Consider the following 25,175-nt stretch of genomic DNA (forward strand, 5'->3'; position numbering starts at 1 on the left):
TGACATGTCTGTGTGTGGTGGCTCTTGATGCCTTGACCCCAGCCTCAGTCCATTCCTTGTGAAGTTCACCCAAATTCTTGAATCGATTTTGCTTGACAATCCTCATAAGGCTGCGGTTCTCTCGGTTGGTTGTGCATCTTTTTCTTCCACACTTTTTCCTTCCACTCAACTTTGTTAACATGCTTGGATACAGCACTCTGTGAACAGCCAGCTTCTTTGGCAATTAATGTTTGTGGCTTACCCTCCTTGTGAAGGGTGTCAATGATTGTCTTCTGGACAACTGTCAGATCAGCAGTCTTCCCCATGATTGTGTAGCCTAGTGAACCAAACTGAGAGACCATTTTGAAGGCTCAGGAAACCTTTGCAGGTGTTTTGAGCTGATTAGCTGATTGGCATGTCACCATATTCTAATTTGTTGAGATAGTGAATTGGTGGGTTTTTGTTAAATGTGAGCCAAAATCATCACAATTAAAAGAACCAAAGACTTAAACTATTTCAGTCTGTGTGCATTGAATTTATTTAATACACGAGTTTCACAATTTGAGTTGAATTACTGAAATAAATGAACTTTTCCACGACATTCTAATTTATTGAGATGTACCTGTATTATGATATACTGCGGATCAAAAACAAAAAAATTATTTGTTAATTTAATAATTATTACATTTTTAATTCATGAACATTTATTTTATTTTAGTTTTTCAAAATATGTTAGTGTTTAATTTTATTTCAGTTAATGAAAATATTTAAATGTAGTATTCGTTAATGCTGAAAATAAACTGGTGCATGCTGTATTTAATACCTCTTCGAAGACCAACTTCCTAGCTAATATTGTTAGATGCCTTCTGACTCTCACTTTAAAAAATATGTCTAGTCTTAGTCTTTTTACGTAGAGTATGCTTTAGGGATGCGATTAATGATGTAAGGGGTAATTGGCTGCGCCCGTTTCCTGTGCCACAGACATTGACGGGGAAGTCAGATAGACAATGAGAGCCATTAAAACTAAACTAATGGCAAATTGCAACAGACGATTACTTAAGTAGGCAACAGATGCCTGGTTTCACATAGTGACATAGGCAGTTTATTCAACTGAAACTCACAGAAAGTATCCATGGAGACCAGTCGTGAAAAGGAGATCTGGGACAAAAGTCCCTTTAAGGCAAGTAAGCCCAATTGCTGGCCATACTGACAACACACCCAAGTAGCTATTCCTGTGATACACGTACAGCTCCTGCAGTATATTGAATGAGGAAAGACCGAAATCTCCAAAATAGTTTGCCAAGGTTATGTTCCAAAAACATTTTTAAAATCGGACAAAATGGTATCTTAAATTGTGCTTACTTATCATGCAAAAAATAGTATTGTATAGGCTAGTTCGGCAAATGCACAAGCACATTCAAGAGGTAAAAAAACAGTGACTGGCTCTTTTATCTGCAGGGTGGGACTTATTGCTACAGCCTGCAGTTGATTGGCTCTTTTAACTGTAAGGCAGGACTTCCAGTGCTTCAGTCGCCATATTGAGCATTGCAATGTATCCCATTTGTTTTATTACAAGTAGTAAATCTGAGCATCTTATTATGTCTCTGGCTTGGCACAAAAGAGACCTCTGGACTGAGGTCCTGCTGAGAGACGTGGTCTGGCCTGGAGAAGAGGAAGTGGTTCTTCTTTTGTGCTAGAGCTGAGTGATATTATGCATTAATTTGTAATTGTTTGGCCTGTTTGATGGCAGTTTGAAACAGAGGGTTTCGGGTAATGTGCAGTTTTGATGCATTGTAAAACAAACGCCATTTGTATAAACAAGCAGGCCTGTGGAGTTGCGGATGAGCTTTGATATCGATAGCCCTGCGGAGTGACGCAGGGAAAAACGGCTCCATTGGTGTGACAGCACGCATCGAGATAACACGTACAAGGGGGTGCGGGTGAGTGGGGTTTTAATTAAGTCAGTGTGTGAAAGGGATTAATCGAGACTGGATTTCCTGTTTGCGAGGCTGCAGATCAAAGAGGCAGAGAAAAGTTGCGTTGGAGACTAGAGAAGTTCAAGCGTCAAGTTAGAGGGTCAAGTTTAGCAGACACATCTATATTCTAAAGTACTTACTTGTGACAAAGAACTTCTTCATAAAGGTGCAGCTGTCAAAGGCAGCAATCTTTTCTTGAAGACTAACAACAAGGATCCTGTGGTCATCCAGGAATGGAGATCGAGATGAGAAAGGAAAAACGAGACAAAGAAACTCCTTATTACACACTGCCATTCTCATGTATTCTAATTTAAAACACATTTACAAGAGTACACAAACTTAATGCTCTGTTTAATAACAAGGTTAAGTGCAGGAGATAACATGTATAAATGCACCTTTTGTTGCAGTGTAGGTCATAGATGGATGTTTTAAACTGTATGGACTTGACCATCTCTCCTGTTCTCAGGGAATAAAGGTCCACACAACAATAAGGGGGACTTGTCCTGCAAAACACACAAATCTGATTAGCTAGACTACTAAACCTTGTTACTCAAGCGGGAGACATGGGCTTGAATCTGGCCTGTGCAATGTCTCGATCCCATTCACTCTTTGTTCTGTTTCTATCAATAAAAAGTTGCAAAAAGCCCAAAACCCAATAAAAAATACACATATGTTGAAGGGAGAGTGGAACCAAATAAAAATGACCGAAATGTTAAGAATTTCCGAAGAAACTCTGCAGCCATTCCTTCATTCCATTCCTCAACAACGCAATACAAAAAGTTTTGGGGAGCATTATACTGATTTGCACTCTCTCTTCATCAGGGAGATTGGAGCTAAGTGAAAGTGTTGGCAGCTGCTGGTAAGAAACACAGACATTAATTGTCATTAGATGTTCCTTATTCGGCTGGCACAGCCTGGCCTGCAATATAAACCATCTTAACGGAATGTTTCTGGAAAGATGCTGTGCTGCTTTCCGCAGGATATTACTCTCTATGGCTATATGTAAGGCATCAATACTGTCCAGCCCAATGAAGCAAGATCAGAATACCACCAAGTCATGGCTTAGCGTACATTCTCTAATACTTTGAGCTTTGAAAGCATATTCAAGTTCAAGTCAAGATTTCAACATATTCTGAATAAAATGTGAGTGGTGCTTGCCAGTGCAAAACTTGCCGACCTGATGCCAGGGTGTTGCTATGTGATTGCAAAGGTGTTCCGAATGTTTTTTTACCTTGTTGCTATTCAGTTCCTAGGGTGTTCTGGGTGGTTGTGCACTGGTCCAAATTAAAACATCCCACCCCAAGTCCACTCTGGTCCCTCATTGAATGAAAGTTGAATATGTTGCCCATTTTGGTCCGCAAGCTAAAAATCGTCCAATAATGTAAAATAATAGTAGCACAACTCTTCTCAAGAAATTGCATGACGAGTTACACTCCAAAGTTTAATACTTGAGGTTAGGGGTTTATTCAAAGTGGTGGGTTTGCTTAGTGGTGCTTACTAGTCAGGTATTCTACAGAGAGGATGTTATGGGTCTAACTACAGAGGAAGCTGGAACTGATAAGGCCAGGCTACTGACACTTCTGAGCTACTGGCTCTGAGTTGATCGAGCACTCAATGTAATTGAAGATGATCAATAACCTGTGCTTTATTGACAAAACAATTCGCTTTGGAAGCACCCACTAATGATTTCACTCTGTCTGACTCTTAATTCGACCGACTGTCTGACGCTTCATAAGGAGTGATTATATCGTGCATCATGGATTCGCATTAATACACAGTTTAGCAATAAAATTTGCAACATTATAGTGTTATTGCAGTATTGGCTATGCTGCTAATGTATCCCAGCTTTTGAGAAAACAAGCAATTCAGTCTGTTGACTGATGTTCTGATGTCAAAAATGGCCATTATAAAATGTATAGTTCCGGTCCTGGATTCTGGTTGGTCAATTCAGCATTCCAGCCATACTAAAATACATGCTATGGATACAGCTATGGCGCAAAACACTTGTTCACCTAGCTAGTCTGAATTACACTTCACAGCACCCATATGGGCCAACTATTAACCTAAGTCTACATTTCAGGGACTATATCTTCAAGCAGAAGGATGACACTTACTGTACCTATAGAATTTGCTTAATGCAATAAAGTTGTAATGAAAACTTGTGTTCACTGACTTTGTTTTTATTATCTACTAACTAACCATTTTATCAAAGCAATAAGGGGCCACTCAGACAGAGAGGGTTAAAAAAACAAAAACAAAAACTCGGCGCAATAAATAAAACAAAAAGCAGGTGTCTCAAGATGCATTTTTAAAAGCTGACGTTCTTTTTTTTTAACCTGTACTGGCATATAAAACACATGGCGATACAAATTGTGGAACATGGAAGTACTTAAACCGTATATGAAAAAAGATGAGTTCTGATTCTGAGTAATGAAGAGCCAGAGAGGTTTTAAATTTGTCATTACTTTCTCAGACAGTGAGTAATCTCTGAGTGAAACCGTGACAATAGCGATTCCAGCCTGTACTTTGAGTTGGTTCCCAAACAGCTGCCATTTGAGCCACTTCTTCTCAGTGCTGTGGCTTGAGGTCAGGATGGACAGATTGAGCATAATGTTTTTAAGATAGCATGATAATGTCTTGGAGCAGGAGGCTTGCTGTGTGTGTGGTAGATGTCCCATGACCCTCACACAGCAGTAAATGTAAAGCATTCTGAATGTTTGGATGGAGGCCTGGGGTCAAGACTGCAGCTGCGGTTCAGTGCCTGAGATCAATCAGTGATGGAATCATCCCACAAGTAAAAGTCCTGCTGTGGCCATTTGGCAGCCCATATTGCCAAAGCAGAGGTAGCACTGTGTAGCAAAGCTGACCCGTGGTTCATTGTATTCTAGGGATGTACAAACCTATATCTTTCATAATTGACAAGTTGGTGAGTTGTCTAAACAAATAGTCAGCTAGCCTGTTTTAAAAGGTGTTCACACACACAAAAAAAAATGTCATCACTTAATCACCCTCATGTCTTTCCAAACTTTTATAACCAATATTCTTTCTTCCACTGAACACAACAGGTGAAATTTTGTGTTAAAAAGTGAGGCAGTCAGTTCCTAACATTCTGCTTCATCTCCTTTTGTGTTCCAAGAAAGAAATAAAGTCATAAAGGTTTGGGACAACATGAGGTTGAGTAAATGATGACAGAATTTTCATTTTTGTGTGAACTATCCCTTTAAGGATGCCTTTTTAAATCTTAAAAGAAAACTATGCTTGTGGGGAGAGATGCTGACAAAGCAGACATCCATCTGCATGTGTACATAAATGAATATTTAAAGAATAACACAGACTGAATCCAAGAACGTGCAGTGCTTCAATAAAATAACAGATAATATTTTAAAAGCATATATAAATACTGTATATAATCCTTTTTATGCAAGAAAAAAAGAAGAAAAAAAAAGGGGAAAAAATTATATATATATATATATATATACACACACACACACACACACACACACACACACACACACACACACACACACACACACACTCTCTCTCTACCGGTCAAAAGTTTTGAAACTCCTCCCATCTTCCATTGGAAAGACAAACAGATTATCCGGCCCCCAAACTCATGCCTTTGGTTGAGCCAATGTAGTTGTGTTGGGGTGGTTAGTATGGCTCAAAGAGCAATTTTTTTAATAGTGCCAGAACTAAACTTGACTGAAATGTTTCTCATGATCTTAAAAATCTTTTGGTCTGAAGGCGTATGCTTAAATGTTTAAAAAAAAATTTAGACAAAAATATAATTGTGCCACCATATTAATTTATTTCAATATAAAACTAAAGTGTTATTAAAAAAAAAAGTTTTTGATAAGAAAGAAAGAAATTTATGATTTGGACCAAATAATAAAAAAAGCAGCCAATAAGTGCCCAACATAGATGGGAACTCCTTCAATACTGTTTAAAAATCATCCCAAGGTGATACCTCAAGAAGTTGGTTGAGAAAATGTCAAGAGTACATTTCTGCAAATTCTAGACAAAGAGTGAATACTTTGAAGATGCTAAAATATAACACAGTTTTGATTTATTTTGGATTTTGTTTAGTCACAACATAATTCCCATAGTTCCATTTATGTTATTCCATAGTTTTAATGACTTTACTATTATTCTAAAATGTTAAAAAAAAAAAAAAAAAAAAATGTATAATAAAGAATGAGGGTTTCAAAACTTTTGACCAGTAGTGTATATACAGTATATATTGTTTATGTTCAAGGCAGTGGATTTGTTACAAAAGCAGTGCTTTGATGACTATAGCAGTGCTGCTTTTAAGCAGATGAATTTAGAGAAACATCTCAGGGATAGTTAAATGTCATGATAGTCTAACCGAATTCTAAAGCACAACATGCCAACTAGGGATGTCCCGATACCGGTATTAGAATCTGGTCCGGTGCAGCACTTACATACTTGTACTTGTAAAAATGCTCAGATAACAAAAACGACACCATCTGACGTGCTTACTGTATGTCATTGAGTAAACATTCAGCACACATATTTAAATCATGACATGTAATAATGTGATTTTTAAATATCAAAGGCTGCGATTTTAAGAAATAAATATATAGTGTGCATGTGATGCGCATTTCAATGAAAATGTGTGAAAAAAAAAACTTTATTTTATGATTCTTCTATGAACAGCCCAATCCTGTGGGAGACTGTGTCTGCAGTTTTAGCCAGAGCTGGATTACATTGTGCGTGTAAACGACACAATCCAGTAAGCTGTTGCAGCCACCGCAGACGTGAGCCTCTGCCCAGAGCTGCATCTCTAAATCAGCCAGCTGCCAGCAACAATCCTGTCTCAGAGCCACATCACGAAAACAAACACAAATACAGAATCATAAGCCAGAAAACTGGACAGTCCAGTGCCATGTGGCTAACATAGGAGAAGGAAATAAAACAGTGAGACCGTGTATGAAGCCCTTTAGTCACGGCCTGCAAGTGTGTCAAAAGGAGTCTGCAAAAACTATTAGTCTGCATTTCTATTCTCCATTGTTGTCCTCTCAGGAGAGACATGGCTATCTACAAAGAGATCATCATCACGGCTAAAAACCCCTCTGGATTCAAGAACCGAGATTAATAGGGGCATTTAACTTCTCAAACTTGCCTAGAGGCACTATTCATTGATTTCAATATAATCTGGGTCAGATCAATCCAATTTAAAGTGTTTTAGAGCAAATGTGACACAAATGATATGCTTCCAGATTGATTAATGGGACAATGATAGTCTTGAAAAAAGAATCATCAAATTGGTCACTCCAATTGTTTGCCTTTTTGCATTGTAACTAATGGCTTGGTTCTAATGGACGCAGTGCACGGTCAACATAATAGAATTTCCTCTCACTGAGAATCGAGAGTTCAATTTGAAAGCGTCAGTAAATTTCAATTATCGTTATGAAATCATATCAGAGTTTCAGTGCAGCACACTTTTAGGTGATATTGAGCACAGATATTATGACCTCTCACTCCCCCTACTTTATCTATGTCACTTTCATCCTGAACATTTCTTTAGCAAAGGGCAAGTTGATACATATATCAGATTTGATTAAGATAAGGTCATAAAAGTTATTGTGTTATCAGAATTTTAAGAACAAACTGCAGAGAATGGGAATGAGCAAAAAAGAAAGACAGAAACAAACAAACAAACAAACAAAAGGAAAAACAACCAGGTTTTTCCCCCATTTGTCTAAAAATCAACCATTATATTTCTAACTGAAACACACCTCTTACTTGTAACTAACTTTTTTAAATTTGGCCACTAAAGATAAATTTGGAAAGAAGTCCATATTCTGAATTTGAAAGTCAAGCTACTATGCATAATGGAAGTGGTTGTGACCTACAAACACGAGCTCAAGTCTGCTAAATCCAACACTCTTCATTTGGAGTGACATAACTTCACAATGCTTTAAACCATGAATATCCACAATCCCAATTATGCGTCTAAAAGCAGGGTACAATCTCACAAAATTTCCACGAGTCGCACCTGCAAAATTCATCTCAACTCAGCATGGTAAGACAATAAAAAAGGATTTTTCTGAAATCAGCCTCCCCAGTCCAACATGGCGACCAGATCGGAAAAGTCACTCTCGAGTGGAACATTACCATTTTTTTCAGTTAAGGTTTCATCTTAATTTTAGCAATGCGCATGTTTACAATTGTTATTACCCACTTTACGGCATTATGTCACGAGCTGACCAACTCATCACTTTTATAATCTTATAAACTTTTTAATGTCTGTATTTCAGCATGACTCGGAACCCCGTTAAGATCCATATTTGGTGCTTTTTACATTGTGAGGCTTTAATCATTTCACTAACCTGAACGGAAACTGACAAGGGGAAGCAAATATAAAATAGGAAGTCTGGAATTATGTGCAAGTGAGTAAATCTATTTACAAGGCGACGTCATAACATTTTGGCTGCAGCCACTTCTTATATCAGCTTTCTGAATATGAATTTGACAAATTACATGCTCTGGAAATGCAAAACAAATACTGTGTTAACTTAAAATACCAGCTGTCCTTCTGAGAACCCCAACACAAAACATAATGAGGAGCTTAACTCACCAACAATACTCAATAAATGTACCATAAATAAAGATTAAACAATGTTCAAAAGTTTAAGTGCTTGAAACTGTGATAAACCCATCCTGTGAGACATTTCTTTTGAGATGAGTCAAGATATGGACCTTTTTTATTTTCTTCTTAGGCTTTCTGATATCATATGAGAAACATGGAAAAAAGATGCTTTCAGTGTGAGATGTTCCTTTTCAAAAGGTGTTGGAGGAAAATGAAGAAATAGACAAATCACAACTCTGATCTCTAAACCGTGATAAGTCCCTTGAGCCAGCCGAGTATTGATTTATAACAGCTATTTCCAAGTACGACAATGTAAAAACACAGATGAAACAATTAATCTATTTGTATAGGCAACAAGTGAGGTGGGTGGTAACAGGCATTTTCAAGAAGAAAAAAAAACGGTCACAATTTTGCGCCCTTTCTCTCCCTCTCTGCCCGTCTTTCTCAAGCCGAGCTTCAACACACAACAAACGCTGACCACATCACAGGCTTCTTGAGGCCTGAAGGGGCCCTTTGATTCCAGCACGTCGTGGGCATTAGCGGGAAAGTAATTAGGGTAAAAAGTTCAACCGCAGCTTCATGTCTGCAGCACTGCCAGAAATATATTTCCTCCCCTTTCACTGGGCTCTCCACAGATTCGCATGCATATTGGAAACACATTGAAATGAGGAGACTGTTGAAGGGGCCCTGGTGCTCTTGCGCTGGTGTTTACAGCGTTTAATTACTGAAGGATAGAACAGACGGTGGGAAGCGAGATGGACAGTGCAGGTCAGAGTAATGAACAAACAGCTTTTCTTACATCTCTTTTAAATTTCCTTATGGATAGTAAAGATCCGAGTGTGGGGTATGGATTTCATTGTGGCAAAATGCAACCAAAAGCATTTTTTCTTAACTGAGAATATCCCTTTATCTACTTTTTTGAGTTTAGAAAAGCAATATTACATATTTTAAAGGTGAAGTTTGTATTTTTAGATGTAAAAATACTTTCTACAATCCCAGTTCAATAATCATATAATTTTTTTAGGTAGATTTCCCAGAAAAGTGGAAACAATGTAGTTCTGGCACTATTAAAAAAATTGCTCTTTGAGCATACTAACCACCCCAACACAACTACATTGGCTCAACCAAAGGCATGAGTTTGGGGGCCGGATAATCTGTTTGTCTTTCCAATGGAAGATGGGAGGAGTTTTCTGAAAACTTGTCAATTTTTGCAATTCTGTGGTAATGCTAGTTGTGCAGAAATTACTCAGCTTCAACTAGTGGTTCAAAACATAAATGTGATGTACAACATTTACAGCTCAAGTAAAATTCTAATATTCAGTTATGGTATAAAGAAAACAGAATAAGTATTTTCAAAAACATCAAGTATTTAAAAGCATGAGAAACAAAGGCTTATAAATATCACTTAAAAAGTTGTTCGCAACAAAGCAAAGATTGAGTCTTTCTTTCTGAGATAAGCAATAGGCCCATTAGTCCTAAATTTGCCCAATCATGAAAAGGATGATGTTACATGCCTGTGTGCCTCCTCTGCAATTAATCGGAAAGATAAGGAGACGTACACTCATGGAAAACCGATCTGAGACAAGTGCCTTTGAAAAACAGGGAAAACTTCAAAGCCATGATGTTCCCATCCTCTGAGAACTTGAGTTATGTGGCCATCTATTCGGCATGAAAGAGCTTACAGGGTTGATCTGAGACCAAACGATGCACCTGGCCTGAACTTTCCAAATAACTTGAAGGGTGGAGGATTCATCATGAGAAGGAAATGCATTTATCTTTAACATGACTGTAAGAGTAAGGATTGTGTCTGTCAGATCTATCAGCAGATCATAACGCCTACCTCAAATTACACTGAAACATGAGGCAAAAGATAGATATGGTAAAACGGGACAAATGTCTGTGAAGAAAGAGAATGAGGGAGAGTGAATGTGTGTGTGGTGGAGCGCTAACCTTTTAATATTGTATTTTCACCCCCTGAGCTTCCAGAATAAAGAACTGAACATCTCCGATGATACATGACCATAAAGAGGTTTTATTTCATCTAATCTTTTTTAATGTCTACATAAGAACCCAAAAGAAAACACTGGTTTTAAAGCAGACTCATGTATCAAATGCAACAGCAGAGGAAGGAGACAAACGGACCTCCATATATTGTGCGTGGGCCAAAAAAACAGACAACTTAGTCAGAGGCATGAGAGATGGCAAATGCACTGCAAGATGATGAAATGTTACCAACACCCTGGGAGTGTACACACAAGTTAAAAATCTAGAAAAAGGCAAACATATTTCAGCCACTAAATATTTGAACCTCCCTCGTACCTTTTGTGAAAGGAATTGTTCACCCAAAAAAAAAAAAAAAAAAAAAAAAAAAGTTCACTCATTTACTCACCCTCATATCATTCCAACCTTGCACTATATTTATTCCATGAAACACAAAAGGAGCTGTTAGGCAGAATGTTAGAGCTGATTTTTTTTTTACATACAAAACAAGTAGATTTTCATGCAATATATACAGTATATATGTGAAAGAGATATAAGAGCTACGGCAGGTGGGAAGAACATAACATAATAATAATGAGCTTAATTTTTATTGGTTTTTAAAACAAAGCTACACATCTTCAGAAGATTTGGAACATAGTGCTCAAGTTGTACAGATACAATTTATGCTTTTTAGTACTACATAAAACTTCTAGTACTACAGCTTGGAAGTAAAAAAAAACAAAAAAAAAACAAAAAAAACAATACAAATAATAAAAAATTTTTTTTTTAAATGACTATCCACTTTTGTTGTATGGAAAAGAGCAGCTGGAACATTATGCCTAACATCTCCTTTTGTGTTTCATGGAAGAAAATAACTTAATGGATGTTTTTATAACAGGGGAAAAAATATATATCTCACAATTCGGGGTGTGATGGCAAGAGAGTAACAGACTCATGGGCTCTAAAAGCATCATTTCCCAATCCCCTTTAATCCAGAGTCTAATACAAATGTACAGAGATTTATCATTTAATACACTAAAGAGGGATCACACACATCTCAATAAAAATGCAATGAAAAGCACAGCTTAATATCACAGTAGGCTTTAGGTAAGTTGCTTTTAAAAACAGTCAGTGGAGAACTCAGTTTCTGTCCCACCAAGCTATTGTGTAATTAATAAGCAGGCAGTGGGTGCCAGCAGGATTTTACATGGATACAGCTTTGGGTTAGGACAATTAAGGCCATGGTTACAGATCTAGGTGTTAACATTTGGCTTTCTGTGGCACTGAATGTGAACAGAGGGGGGAGGTGGCTTGGGGCTCTTCAAATCAAGGGATACAGTGGGTGTTACTGGAGCTCTTCCACAATCCTAGAGCCAGGCACTGGATGGCTGATGTGAAAAAATATGCTCTACACTTGTAAGGTGTGGATCAGGAGAGACCTTGTGATCTGATGTTATGAAATCAATATCTGAGACATATGTTAATAATGCAATTCAGTATGTTTAATGTATTGCTATTGGAAACTGTGATAAAGTGCAATCTTACTCGATTGTTTCTCATTCATCTTAATTTGTGCAACAAGTGCCGGGCTTCTTAGATGCGATGTGGTAAGATCCACATCTCTCTGTGCAAACTGAATGCAAAACTGCCGCATGACGCAGCAAAAAAAATAAAAAAAAATAACAGCCAATCCTACTGTACATATTTGATGTTTAATGTATTGTTATGAGAGGCTGCATTTTGGACCAATAAGAGTTTACAATGGGCAGTGCTACACGGCGCAACACTACAGTACTATCAGAATGTCCTGTCTGAATACGTCAGATACTCTGAATATCATGGATAGATACTGTTTAATCGAGTATTGCTTAATCACACCTGCTTTGGACATGGTGTTACACAAGTCCTCACAGTCTAGCTGTACGGAGGATCTGTATGGATGGATTTAACTTTGGATTTAAGCCTGTTTTAACTTTGCATTTTTGTCACATAGTGTTCATTGACCTATTGTGACCTACACTCAGTGACCACTTTATGAGGTACACCTGTATTCCTACTTATTCATGCGATTATCTAATCAGCCAATTGTGTCGCAGCAGTGCAACACATAAAATCATTCAGATATGGGTCAGGAGCTTCAGTAAATTTTCACATCAACCATCAGAATGGGGGAAAAAATTTGATCTCAGTGATATCGACCATGGCACGATTTTTTGGTGCCAGACAGGCTGGTTTGAGTATTTCTGTAACTGCTGATCTCTTTGGATTTTCAAGCACAACAGTCTCTCGAGTTTACTCCAAATGGTGCCAAAAACAAAAACATCCAGTGATCATCAGACCAGGCCATGTTTTCCCAGTCTTTAATTGTTCGGTTTTGGTGAGCCCACTGCAGCCTCAGCTTTCTGTTCTTGGCTGACAGAAGTGGAACCCAATGTGGTCTTCTGCTGTTGTAACCCATCTGCCTCAAGGTTTGACATGTTGTGCATTGTGGGATGTTATATTGCTCACTACAATTGTACAGAGGGGTTCTCTGAGTTACCATAGCCTTTCTGTCAGCTCAAACCAGTCTGGCCATTCTCTGTTGACCTCTCTCATCAACAAGGCATTTCCATCCACAGAACTGCCCCCCACTGGATGTTTTTTTGTTTTCGGAGTAAATTCTAGAGACTATTGTGCGTGAAAATCGCAGGATCGCAGGAAAATCAGCAGTTACAGAAATACTCAAACCAGCCCATCTGGCATCAACAATCATGCCACGGTCAAAATCTAATTTTTCCCCCATTCTGATGGTTGATGTGATTAATGTGGCTGATTAGATAATCGCATGAATAAGTTGGCGTACCTAATAAAGTTGTCACTGAGTATATAAGTGGTGCTGAATTTGTTTTGTTTTTTTGCCAAAAATATATTCTTGGCATTATAATATCAACACAGTATTATCGATTATTCCCCCACCTCTATGCCCAGGATGACCAGACCTTCATCCGAACCTCCATGTGCTCTTGCCCCTGTCAACAGTCCAGTTCTAATCTTCACAATGACAGAGGATTGCAAAAAGCCAAAATACATCCACATCCTCTCCATGGTGATCTGGAAATTTGAGGGGAAGGGAGAGAGGGCACTATTTTCTGCCTGTCCAATGGCTTAATTTCTCCACAATCCAGAGAACAAAACAGGCCTCTGGAGGTCTGAACTTTTACCCCTAGAAAACATATTCTCTGAAGCAGCCACAAATGGTTAAATAACACACTTCGACATGCATTCGGTTAGACAGAGAGAAGAGGGTCAGGAATCTAGAAGTTTTAATACTTGTAGCCTTGAGTAACAGAAAATAACAACATTACAGTGGAATATCAAATCCTTTCCAGATACAATTGGGCAACAATGCTGGATTGAATAGCACATGCATTCCTTGCTAATTTGCAATGCCTACCAGCACTGTAACACAGCACAAATGGTGGCATATAGGCCTTGCTGTCAGGATATTCAGCAGATCCATACATTGTTTGGACTTAAGACATAATCCTCTCCATTGATAAAATTATGTCGAGTGTGTCTGGCTAGGAATCTGCAACGAAGGATTTAGCACACATGCTGTTTTCCTCTTTCTGGTTTTCCTTTAATTTGCAAATCTTGTAATCTAAGCCTAAAGCTGAGTGAACTGACTTCTAAACCAGCAGAGCTGTATCGGCCAAGACAGCAATCTGTTTTCCATTTGAGTGTCAAGACAGCATCCACACTAGCGGTTGACAAAAGCTGTTATTTCAAAATGATTATATACTAAAAATCATGTGAGGAATTTGGTAAGTTTATGAACTATTTCAGTAAGGGGAAAGAACCGAGCATGGTACAGCCTTTCATAAAAAAGAAAAAGGAGAAAGAAATACAAAGCTAGGCTATTTACCAAACACTTCTACTGGAACATAGCAGCGGCAACACCACTCACCCGGAGGGAGAGGGTTATGGTTTTCAACATGAGGCATGTTTTCAGCATTATACCAACCATTGCTGGAGTACAAAGCCAAACCGTCAGAGCCTGTCTCCATGTCGGGGCGGACACGATACGTTTGGCTGCATAAGCGCCGGCAGAGCAAAGAGCTCTAGTCTTGGAATGGCTGGGACAGTGGTCTCCATCAAAGTGTGCTGAAGACAGACTTCTTAACTCTTTTTCCTCTAGAGGAAATACTGAGTTAAGATTTGCAACAGCATAGAAGAGTTGGGTTTAAGAAGTGGTAGACATAGCTGATGGGAGGAGAGGAGCCAATAACTGATGTGCCCTGCTCTTTTTTTTTTTTTACTCCCTAAGGGGGCACATTTCTGACAGAATGCAGTCAGTCTCTGTCAGGGGTGCAAGGTTGCAAGTCACCCTGTGGAGCCAGCCAGGTCTCTTTCTAGGCCACTCCCTGGCCCCATCAGAAGAGGCAAGAAGGCTTTGATGCAGGTTATAATGTATAACAAATTACAGGTTTTAAAATGTACTTAGGATTTGTACCTCATAAGGTCTAAATGTTACATACACACACACTGAGGGCTATGGTTTGGGTTCCACCACTCTTAAAAATGGGAAAATGTCATAAACCGGAAAATGAAGGAAAAATTCCATTAGCACATAGACTTTACCTCGTGAAGAGTTTTACATGTCTCCACTCGTGTTGTGCATGCCAGGAAATGGATACAAGCTTGTTATAGCCATGAAACCATCACTTGTGGAAAAATGCAAAGATTTTAAAGCTTTTGAACTGTATACAACCTCAACTGGCCTTTCTCAAATGAACGATACAAAAACCAGGCTGACCAATCATTTTAACCCTATAAAGCCGTGTATTTCAAATTTGATACATGATTTTCTAAAGCCTCTACAACATTAAAATTATACTGTAAATATTTTGCTGAAAAACTTGTATGGAATGTGCTAGATGTCTTTTGCAAGAAGACCTAATATAATTTCCAAAATGTCTGCCTTTGTACTGTGATGCAAGTCTTTTTGCTGTAACATCTTTGCTGATTTTGTCTAAGTAAAATAATATTTATATTATTACTGTTATTTCAAAAGGAGTTTTGCTGAATTGAAGCAACTTGCGCTTGGTTAAAAGTCCATTATTTTACGTACATTATTTTATAGAAAAATCTGGTTGAAATGCGTCCATCAAATATGAAACAAAAGGCTTTTAAAGGAGACCCATCATGCCCCTTTTTACAAGATATAATATAAGTCTCAGGTGTCTCCAGAATGTATCTGTGAAGTTTCAGCTCAAAATACCCCATGGATCATTTATTATACCATGTTGTAAATGCCTCTTTTTGGGTGGAATCAAAACACGCTGTTTTCGTGTGTGTCTCTTTAAATGCAAATGAGCTGCTGCTCCCCGCCCCCTTTCCGGAACAGGGCTGTGCCTTTACAGCTGGTGCTTCGAATACTATAGCAACAACAAATCAGAACCAATATGACTGACACCGTAAATACTGGAGTTCAGCCATATATGTATGAGCAAATGTAAACGACGCAAAACATAGGCATTTTGAGTTTATGATAGTGCTTATGTAGAAAATCACTTCCTGCCCTCCATCTGCATTTCACGCCACAGCAACAAAGTGACGTGACGTCATGTGCAAACAAGCTATAACGACATAGCTCTGGTCTCTGTGAATACAAACAGAGACAATGGTAACTTTAGCTGCATTAGCCGTGGAATCAGCTAACAAACACATTCGGAAAGGCGATTTGCAAACATACGATACTTACATCTTCAGGATATAAAACTGGAACACGAACAGTTGGTACTGATCCATGCTTGAGTCCATTTTTTTTAAAATCCTGCTTTATATTGACCCTCATTCACAAAGCAGTCCGGTGTAAAATGATTTGCACAAACATACACAAATTTTGGTATGTTTTGGGGCACATTTTCTTCAAAAACAAAACTTGTCCACTGCGTCTTCAGTGGTTCTGATGCCGGGAGTACATGAAGACTCTTATGTTCACTTTTACAGCCAACAACAGAACACTTATGACGCTTACAAAGTTGAGACATTATTCTTCTCAGTGTAGCTGCTCCAGCGTGGAAAAAAATGGCGGACTGTGTGTCGATCACTCAGGGTAGGATCTATGATAATAGGGTGGAGTCCGTCACCCGTTGTGAGCGTGGCCTGCTCTAAAGGGACGTCACTTTAGAGCGGATATGAAAACCAGTCATTTTGAGACACTGTTTTTGATTAATAGAAATATAAGAAAGAGGAGTGGGTGGACTTTTAACATTGTAGAGTGGTTGTGTACACACACACTGCCGACTCACATTTATGTTCAAACACCATGTAAAAGTGAATTTTGCATAATAGGTCCCCTTTAAGGTATATCTCTCAACCATAATTTCTTTCCATTCATGCCCACCACAATAAAAAACATAGAGCTTTGAAAATACTGATATATTTTCAAAAGATATATTTAAGATATTTTTAAAGTGGGTAATGGAATTTATATGTATTTTTATATATGCAGCCTGCTCTGTTGTTATAAAGATTGTTTTACAATAAAAAAAAAAATCAAGAAAAAAAAATCAACTACTTAGATAATGAATTAACCACTAACAAAAGCCTTCATCAGCCAAAATCAAAGAACAATGCATCTACGTATATTTCCTTAGTTAATTCGGGATGACTTCAAGGATTTTAACACAAAACTTATAGTTCATATAAAATCATTTTGTTTAACCACTGACCCACAACACATTTTAACCACTAATAGTTCTAAACATATATAACTAATATTGCCATTATTTTCAATATTTTCTATTATAGCATAATTTCATGTACAGCTGCTTTAAAACAATGCCTGTTATGAAAAGCACTACACAAATAAATTTGACTTGACTTTTACATTACAAGCTATTATGATGTCATCTCACTATAACCTCCAAAGACACAGAAAAAAATTGCTTTTTATATGTCAACATAGAGTTTGGCACATAAAAAACATACAATAAATGCTTTTGGAAACAAAAAAAAATCATATTTGATTTGATGTGCTGAATTGTAATTGCATACATTTCTATAGACCAAGGAGAGGAGTTGTCATAGCCAAACTCCCAAACATTTTGGTATCTCTGAAAAGCCTAGGGTGTCCTCTTAAGATAACCCAAGATTTACTACTGTGGGATGTATGGGCAAAGAAAAAATTTAATAAAAACAAAATGACCTTTAAATCCTGATGTATCAAATATGATTTGAGAAATTCACATCATTAAAAACAGACTTTGTCTATAGGTTGTTTTTTTTTTAAAAAGAAAGAAAAAAAAGCTCTCATTTAAAAAAACAATTTTATATATATATATATTCTGACTATTATTTTATGTCAGGCTTTATATATGGTTAAAAATTGTAAAACAGATAACACCTAAAGAAATTAGTAATACTTTCCCAAAACAACATAATCCAAAAAGTGCACCTTTAAATAAGGTTCCAAGCTGTACACAATTCTTTCATAGCTGATAACAGCTAATTACTCTTCAAACAAACTGTAGTCTATTGGGTTAAAAACAAAAGAAACAAAAAGAAAAAAATCTGCTTTTAATTAATCTATTCTGTTAGTGACATGATGGGCTTAGTCTTGTGCAAAAACACTTGTTTAGCTTGAAAATAACCAGAAAAGAACATGACCCATGAAAATGAAAGCTAAAGCACCATTTGAGGCACTAGGCCCAGAAGACAGTGGAAATGACGTTGCTGCTGTGCACTCACCCCGAAGAGCCCGTGCTCTTGCAAACACCGAGGAGGGGCCGTTTCTCAGCAAAGCTGTCAGTCTTGAGTGAACCTGCAGCCAGAGGAACAGAAAGGCGAACGTTAACCACTGACCCACATAAAAAGGGACATTCATTAGCCACCCGCAAGTGAGGCCTGTTGTCTCTCCACCAGAGCCACCCACCAAAAAAGCAGCTACCACAACAGGAAGCGTGTTGATTGCATTGCAACTGATGCTCTTTAATCAAATTATGCCTCGAAAATGTCCTCAAAAATTAAAAACAATGCGGGAACTCCTTTCCTGTCAGCTTTGACATGCGCACACCCTCTCTGACCACAGAATAATACTCTGGTCCACACAGAGACTTGTGGGGATCAAATTAAATTAAAATACCAGCATGCAAGACATTAAATGGAGACAGAGAACAGAAACGCCACCCAGTGCAATGTGTTGAACACAAACCATCTCCCCTCTGACTCTAATGAAGAAAGCCTTCAAAGCTTTAGGAGCAGTTTTTTGTCTGAATGGCTTTAATTTCAGGGGTTCTGAGGAATTAGAGAATGGTAAAAGGCTGGTAGGCATATTTTGGGTGGAGAAAACATGCTGAATTAAGTTTACGGATCCCATATTTATCTAATTCTCTTGATTTTCAAGAGAAGGGGGAACTTCCATTCGTGTCCAGAGAGAAGATGTTAGCCTTTGTGAAGCTGTAATTTGGGTGGCAATGCCATGACACTAATCAGCTCCAGGAACATACGGCCCCTGTGGCATGGCGTGTGAGTGCAAATGTGTCATTCTCAAACCCTTAACACTTTAAAAGGCCTCTTCTCAATCTTCACTTCTCTGTCATCAGACATTGCGACTGGGCACGATATCCAGTCATAATGCAAATACGATGGGCCTCTAAAAGACAACAGCTGCCTTCTATTTGAAACTACAATTAAGGCAAGAATCCCACCCCGCTACTCTCTGCCTGTAGTTGCTAGTGGCAGCTTCGAAAGCAACTGGACTTTGAGACGAGTGATTTTCATTTGTATTTTGCTAAAGATTGCCTGCTTTCAATTTATGCTGAGAAATATTGAGGGAATTGTTTTCTGGAAGACATAAATTTCCTACACTTCAGTAAACAGTACATTTATAGCAGGGTAATTTATGAGTACGCTTTCATCAGATGGATTCATTTAAGCAGAAAAGAAGGGATTGCAAATTTTAGTCAGCTCTAGATATAATTATCCATAGTTGTCACCTGGAAATGAATCACTACAGCAGAAGTCAGAAACAGAACGGATGTAAAAACACAACTTCCCCCTTTACTCTGGGAAAGACCTTGCCTTATTAGAATTTACACCTATTTTCAGGACTTTCCAAATCCTCCCACCCAGCTAAAACAATTACTCTTTTTAAATACCACTACAGTATGACACTGTTTGCGCCAAACAGATCACAATCAGTTTCCCCACTAGTGCAATTCATTTGATTTAACAGAGAATCGTTCTCTTCATGTGTCGGCTGTCTGCTGCTGCTTATTATGACAATTCTCTTTTATCCAAATCCAGCCCGCGTTCAATGACTTTATTGTGCAATGTTGAAATCTGCCGAAAGGACAGAACACAAATTCTGAACATAAATGTCACACAACAATACCACACAGTGCATTTCTTACTCGGTTGTATTTTTCCTTTTGTTTTTACATTTGAATATTACCATGCTACTTATTTAGGTAGGGATAAACAAAGCTGCTGCACTGACAATTTGAATGATTCTGACTGAATTTCATTTTTCTTTTAGAAATAATAAATCCTAATTAAGTCAAAGAAACCATGCAATACCACAAAAAAATAAATAAATAAATAAATAAAACTGCTTAAAAAGGTTAAAAACCTTTTTCCATAGGAGTAGATTTAGGCAACTTTCAGAAAACTGGAAATGTCCCGACTAGGGATGGGACGATATGCTTATCTCATGATTCGGCTTGATATATGATATGAGGTTTACGATTCTATATTATCTTGATTCGATATGATAACACTTAAATAACAAAGTATGGCAGAAAATGGGTTTTTTTTTTTTTATGTTTGCGCAAAATGCATATTATAATTTCTCATCAAAATAAAGTTCTTTATAACACAATATAAATCTTCAAAGTTTAAGTACTAAGAGTTTCTCATCCCTTTCACTATAAGAAAAGATCACAAACATATTTGCCTTCAAAATATTGGGCTTCATTCAGGCTGATCAGGTTCAGAACAAGCAACAGAAATGAACAGAACCTGTCCCGAAAAAGTATGTGAAAGTGTATATTTATTTATTTTATAATTTGTTTGTCTTGATTACTATAAAATCACATTTTAACTTTTAAAAAATATAAAAATTCTACTTTCTATCAATTAATATTATTTCTTGAAATTATACTGTAAATAAAATAATTATATGAGCTGTCAATGTTTGAATAATGTGTAAATTTACAAGTAATAACATTAAGTTTACATTCATTTGTATAACAAGCGCTTTTTAAGTCATTTTAAGAGTTTAACATGCAACTCACATACACAAGTGTTGCGGTTCATTTAATAACGAGAGAGACATTTTTTTAGCGCATCCATGCTATTTGTGATCAAAATTCATATTAATTTGTACTTTTTTTTTATCTGACTGTAAAGAACAAAAAGGATGTTAAAAGACACATTATTCAATGAAAGTGGAGTGCAGGATCTCATCTTTGATGGATACACAAAAGAAATGGTCCATTTTAATCTCAAAAACATTTCAACAAAACAAGGCAATTTTCCAGGTATTCCAGTACTTAGATTTTAAGCGCTAAATTCAAGCACTTTAAGCACTTCATGGACCTTGTGCGTACCCAGTAAACAGTGTAGGAAAAAGCGCAGCAGGGGTAAAATCAAGCAATAGGGAGATTATGGTGTTTGATGGGTCATTTAATTTATGATCACATAGACAGAAAACAATGTTTCAAATTTCGAAATAACAAGTTTCGCCTCGATATGGTTCATAATTTTTTTGGTTCGCAATATATCGAAATTCAATATATCATCCCATCCCTAGTCCCGACCAACATTTGGTGAATTTTACCTCGTAGAAAATAAACACCATTTTCACATAGGATCTGTTAATTACTTTTCTTTGATTACCACAAAAAGACTTAACAAAATTCATTTTCTTGAGATTGGACATTCGGATCTCCATTTGTAGCTTACATTCGATCCGTTAATTGAATAGATTTAAACAAGCTTACTTTTTATGTATGTCGCATTATACAAGTTTATCGCATATCTCATTTTTCCTCAGTATAGTGCAGTCCTAGAGGTCATTTTCTTATTGCCTATATTCTGAACATTATCCTCTTCGCAATATGTCCCTACCAACTTTAAATCAATCCTACGCCCTTGCCTTTTTCCTATTCCAGCTTAATATACAGTCAACTGTAAGTCATTTGTAGGCTTATTTCCTCAAAAAGTGTAAAGTATAAACTACCAAAATATTGCTCTGACACGGCAACAAAAAATGGCATGAGTTTGTGGCAGGACTATCTGTTTTGTCTAACAAATAGTTGAAGGCAAGGGAAGAGTTTGGGAAGCCCGTCTAATATATCAGTCATTATTTTAGCAATTCTGTTTGGTAACGTTGGTGGTGCAAAAATTACACACTTCACCTTTACAAAAAGGGATAGTCAACATCGACGTTTAACCATTACCACACCTTGTTAGGTTTTGTGTATGTTAGTTTAGTGAAATGTAGCGTGCATTCTTTTTTGTCCTTTAAAAAATTATTAATACAGGCATGCAATGGCCAATGAGTGAGCAGTGATAAAAGGGAAAAAAAAAACTCATAAGTCTGCAGTTCCTCTCTGCCAGAGTGCTGGTACAAGTCCAGCCAGCCAGCTGACAGCTTGCCAACATAATTGTGAAGGACTGATTTTAATATTAGGATGGGAAAACAGCAGGGCTCTGGCAAGCTCTCTGCACTATTAAGAAACAGAAGGTAGTCTTTAATTTAAATATGATATATGGAAAAGCCAGTAAGGAAGAAAGACATGGAACTTTATATATTGTGCCACATCTTGGTCTAACTTAATCCGAAAAAGCATGTAACTGCAGAAAACTGATTTTACTTACAAATTTCTAGACAAATGGCAGTGCAAACATGACATGTAAAATAATGTGCTGTTTATGTAATGTATGACAAGTGAAATAAATCTAAGCATAGCGGAAGATCACGCTCTGTCAACACATATTTCAATTTGGGGGTGTACAGTTCCTCTTGACAAGCTGAAAATTACAATGTCATTGGAATTTAGAATTTGCAATAATAATTCAGAGCACCACAGTTTTACATACAGTACAGAACACTGATGTAGAAGACTATAAAGTACAAGCCAAAAGTTCGGACAGTTGAATGTGAAATATTTGAAATTAGTTTTGTAGACAAATACATGTAGTTTAGTAATATGGGGTATTTATTTATTTATTCATTCATGAGAGTGAAATGTCTGTGTGAATTGTACAGAGATTTAATCTGAGTCCCTACTTTGAAGAATCTAAAATATTAAGATAGTTTTGTTATCATCAATTTGATGACCTCCATCTTTTACCATTTACTTTTTATATCAGAAATGTGGAAAAAAGTAATAACATAGATTGAGTACAAGTGGGTGTGTCCAAACATTTGACTGGTACTGGTATATAATTTTTGGCTCTGACAGAGGAGAGAAACAGGCAGTGGGAAAGAGCTCTTCCTACCCGGTGACTGACACTCACTGATTTGAGGGGCAGGCAGAATCCTGGCCGTTCGCACGGGCCCGTGCCGCACCGAGAACAGCTCCTGCGCCTCCCCATTCAGCTGTAGAGAGCATAAACAAACAGGATCACTTAAAAGGCAACTGAAAGTTATGTGGAGGGAGATGAATGCACTTCAGAGAAACAGTAAAGAGAATTGTGTGTATGTGGGTGGGGGGGGCTCTGCAAGTAAAGACACTGACTACCACAACTGGAGTCGCAAGTTCGATTCCAGGGCATGCTGAGTGACTCCAGTCAGGCTTCCTAAGCAACCAATTGGCACGGTTGCTAGGGTGGGTAGTGTCACGTTGGGTTAACCCCCTCGTGGTTGCTATAATGCGGTTCTCGCTCTCGGTGGGGTGCATGGCGAGTTGTGCGTGGATGCCGTGTAGAACAGCATGAAGCCTCCACACGCGCTAGGTCTCCGCGGTAATTCGCTCAACAAGCCACATGATAAGATGCGCAGATTGACTGTCTCAGACACGGAGGCAACTGAGACTCGTCCTCTGCCACCCGGATTGAGGCGAGCCACTACGCCACCACGAGGATTTAGTGCGCACTGGGACTTGAGCATTCCAATTAGGTTTTTACCAGAGTCACATCATAGAGGCTAACAGGACTGTCTCTTATTGACAACAGTGTGATGCATGTAAAATAACAGTAGAAAACACAGCAGTGACCCAGCTATGATGTTTTATCATTTATTTGTACACTGTCTAACACATTCAGTTTGAAAGCGTTCACATAGAGAGTCATACGAGTCAGATTAACAGCCATGTCGAATGTCCTAAATACTGTGGCATCCCATTGAGCATTAACAGACGTGAAATTACTTGTGTGTGAATAACACAATGCACTGTTTGGTCTGCAGTTGCTGTGATTTGATAATGAGTCACCCAACAACTAAAAGATAAACACAGACATCTGTGGACAAACCAATGTGGGCCACTACAAAAAAAAAAAAAAAAAAAAAAAACACACAGCTGTGAAATGTTATCTGATCTTTGGATATAAACGGAAAAAGGACACAAGCCACACAACTCAATTCTGACACATTGACTAATGTTTTCTTAAATGGCATTTCAATCATTGGGCAATGTTTTAAAAAGTGTCCCAAACTTAAAATTCTGTCATTTACCCAACCTTTATGTTGTTTCAAACCTGTATGACTTTTTCTGTGGAACACAAAAAGAGATGTTAGGCAGGATGTTTGTCTTAGTCACTATTCACTTTCTTTGCTTTTTTTCCCTATACAATGAAAGTGAATGGTGACTGAGGCTATCATTGTGCCTAATATCTGCTTTTGTGTTCCACAGGGGTAAACTCTCCCTTTAAGCTTTTCTTAACACCAGCACATATCCTGTTCCTTCCCAATGCTGTGACACCTGTGTAAAACAGTGTAACTTTGCAAGAATAATCAGAATTGCTGATTAACTTGATGCCATTTGGGGGCAAAAACATGGATGTGGGAAGTGAAAGAACAACAGGGATGCAAACAAACAGAGATTTGTTCACACTGTATGACAAATAATCAATTCCAACTGGAAGAAACAGTCTTCACATGAAGGGGGTGGCTTGAACCAACAGCTAAACAGCTAATTAAATCGCCAGCAGCCATATCACCTTGTAGCTCAAGACCAGTTGCCCACTGAAACGAAGCAGAGTTGAGCCTGGTCAGTACCTGGATGGGAGACCTCCTGTGGAAAACTAAGTTTGCTGCTGGAAGAGGTATTAGGGAGGCCAGCAGGGGGTGCTCACCCAGTGCTCTGTGTGGGTCCCAATGCCCCAGTACCTTGACGGGAATACTATACTGTAAAAAGGCACCGCCTTCAGATGAGACTTTAAACCGAGGTCCTGACTCTCTGTGGTCATTAAAAATCCCAGGGCACTTCTCTTTAAGAGTAGGGGAGTAACCCTGGTGTCATGGCCAAATTCCCCCATTTGCCCTTCTCAATCATGGCCTCCTAATAATCCCCATATGTTAATTGGCTATATAACTGTACTCTCTCCTCTCCACCAATAGCTGGTGTGTGGTGAGCATACTGGCACACTATGGCTGCTGTCGCATCATCCAGGTAGAGGCTGCACACTGGTGG

At 38.0% G+C, this 25,175-nt stretch overlaps 1 protein-coding gene across 7 annotated transcripts in view; it reads right to left on the reverse strand.

The window, feature by feature from the left end:
* The window catches only part of LOC127430254 (BCAS3 microtubule associated cell migration factor-like), a 302,893-nt gene that overhangs the window by 263,485 nt on the left and 14,233 nt on the right, over positions 1-25,175 (reverse strand). For 4 of the 7 annotated variants that reach the window (XM_051679932.1, XM_051679931.1, XM_051679928.1 and 1 more), the window contains exons 6-9: positions 23,062-23,143; positions 18,286-18,358; positions 2,351-2,458; positions 2,096-2,172 (exon numbers count right to left, since the gene is read on the reverse strand). In XM_051679932.1, the coding sequence (XP_051535892.1) occupies positions 2,096-2,172; positions 2,351-2,458; positions 18,286-18,358; positions 23,062-23,143 (340 nt within the window). Of the gene's footprint in view, positions 1-2,095; positions 2,173-2,350; positions 2,459-18,285; positions 18,359-23,043; positions 23,144-25,175 lie in introns of all 7 variants that reach the window. The other 3 variants (XM_051679930.1, XM_051679929.1, XM_051679926.1) reach the window with 1 other exon arrangement.

The sequence above is a fragment of the Myxocyprinus asiaticus genome, chromosome 39 (genome assembly GCF_019703515.2).
Source record: "Myxocyprinus asiaticus isolate MX2 ecotype Aquarium Trade chromosome 39, UBuf_Myxa_2, whole genome shotgun sequence".
NCBI lineage: Eukaryota > Metazoa > Chordata > Actinopteri > Cypriniformes > Catostomidae > Myxocyprinus > Myxocyprinus asiaticus.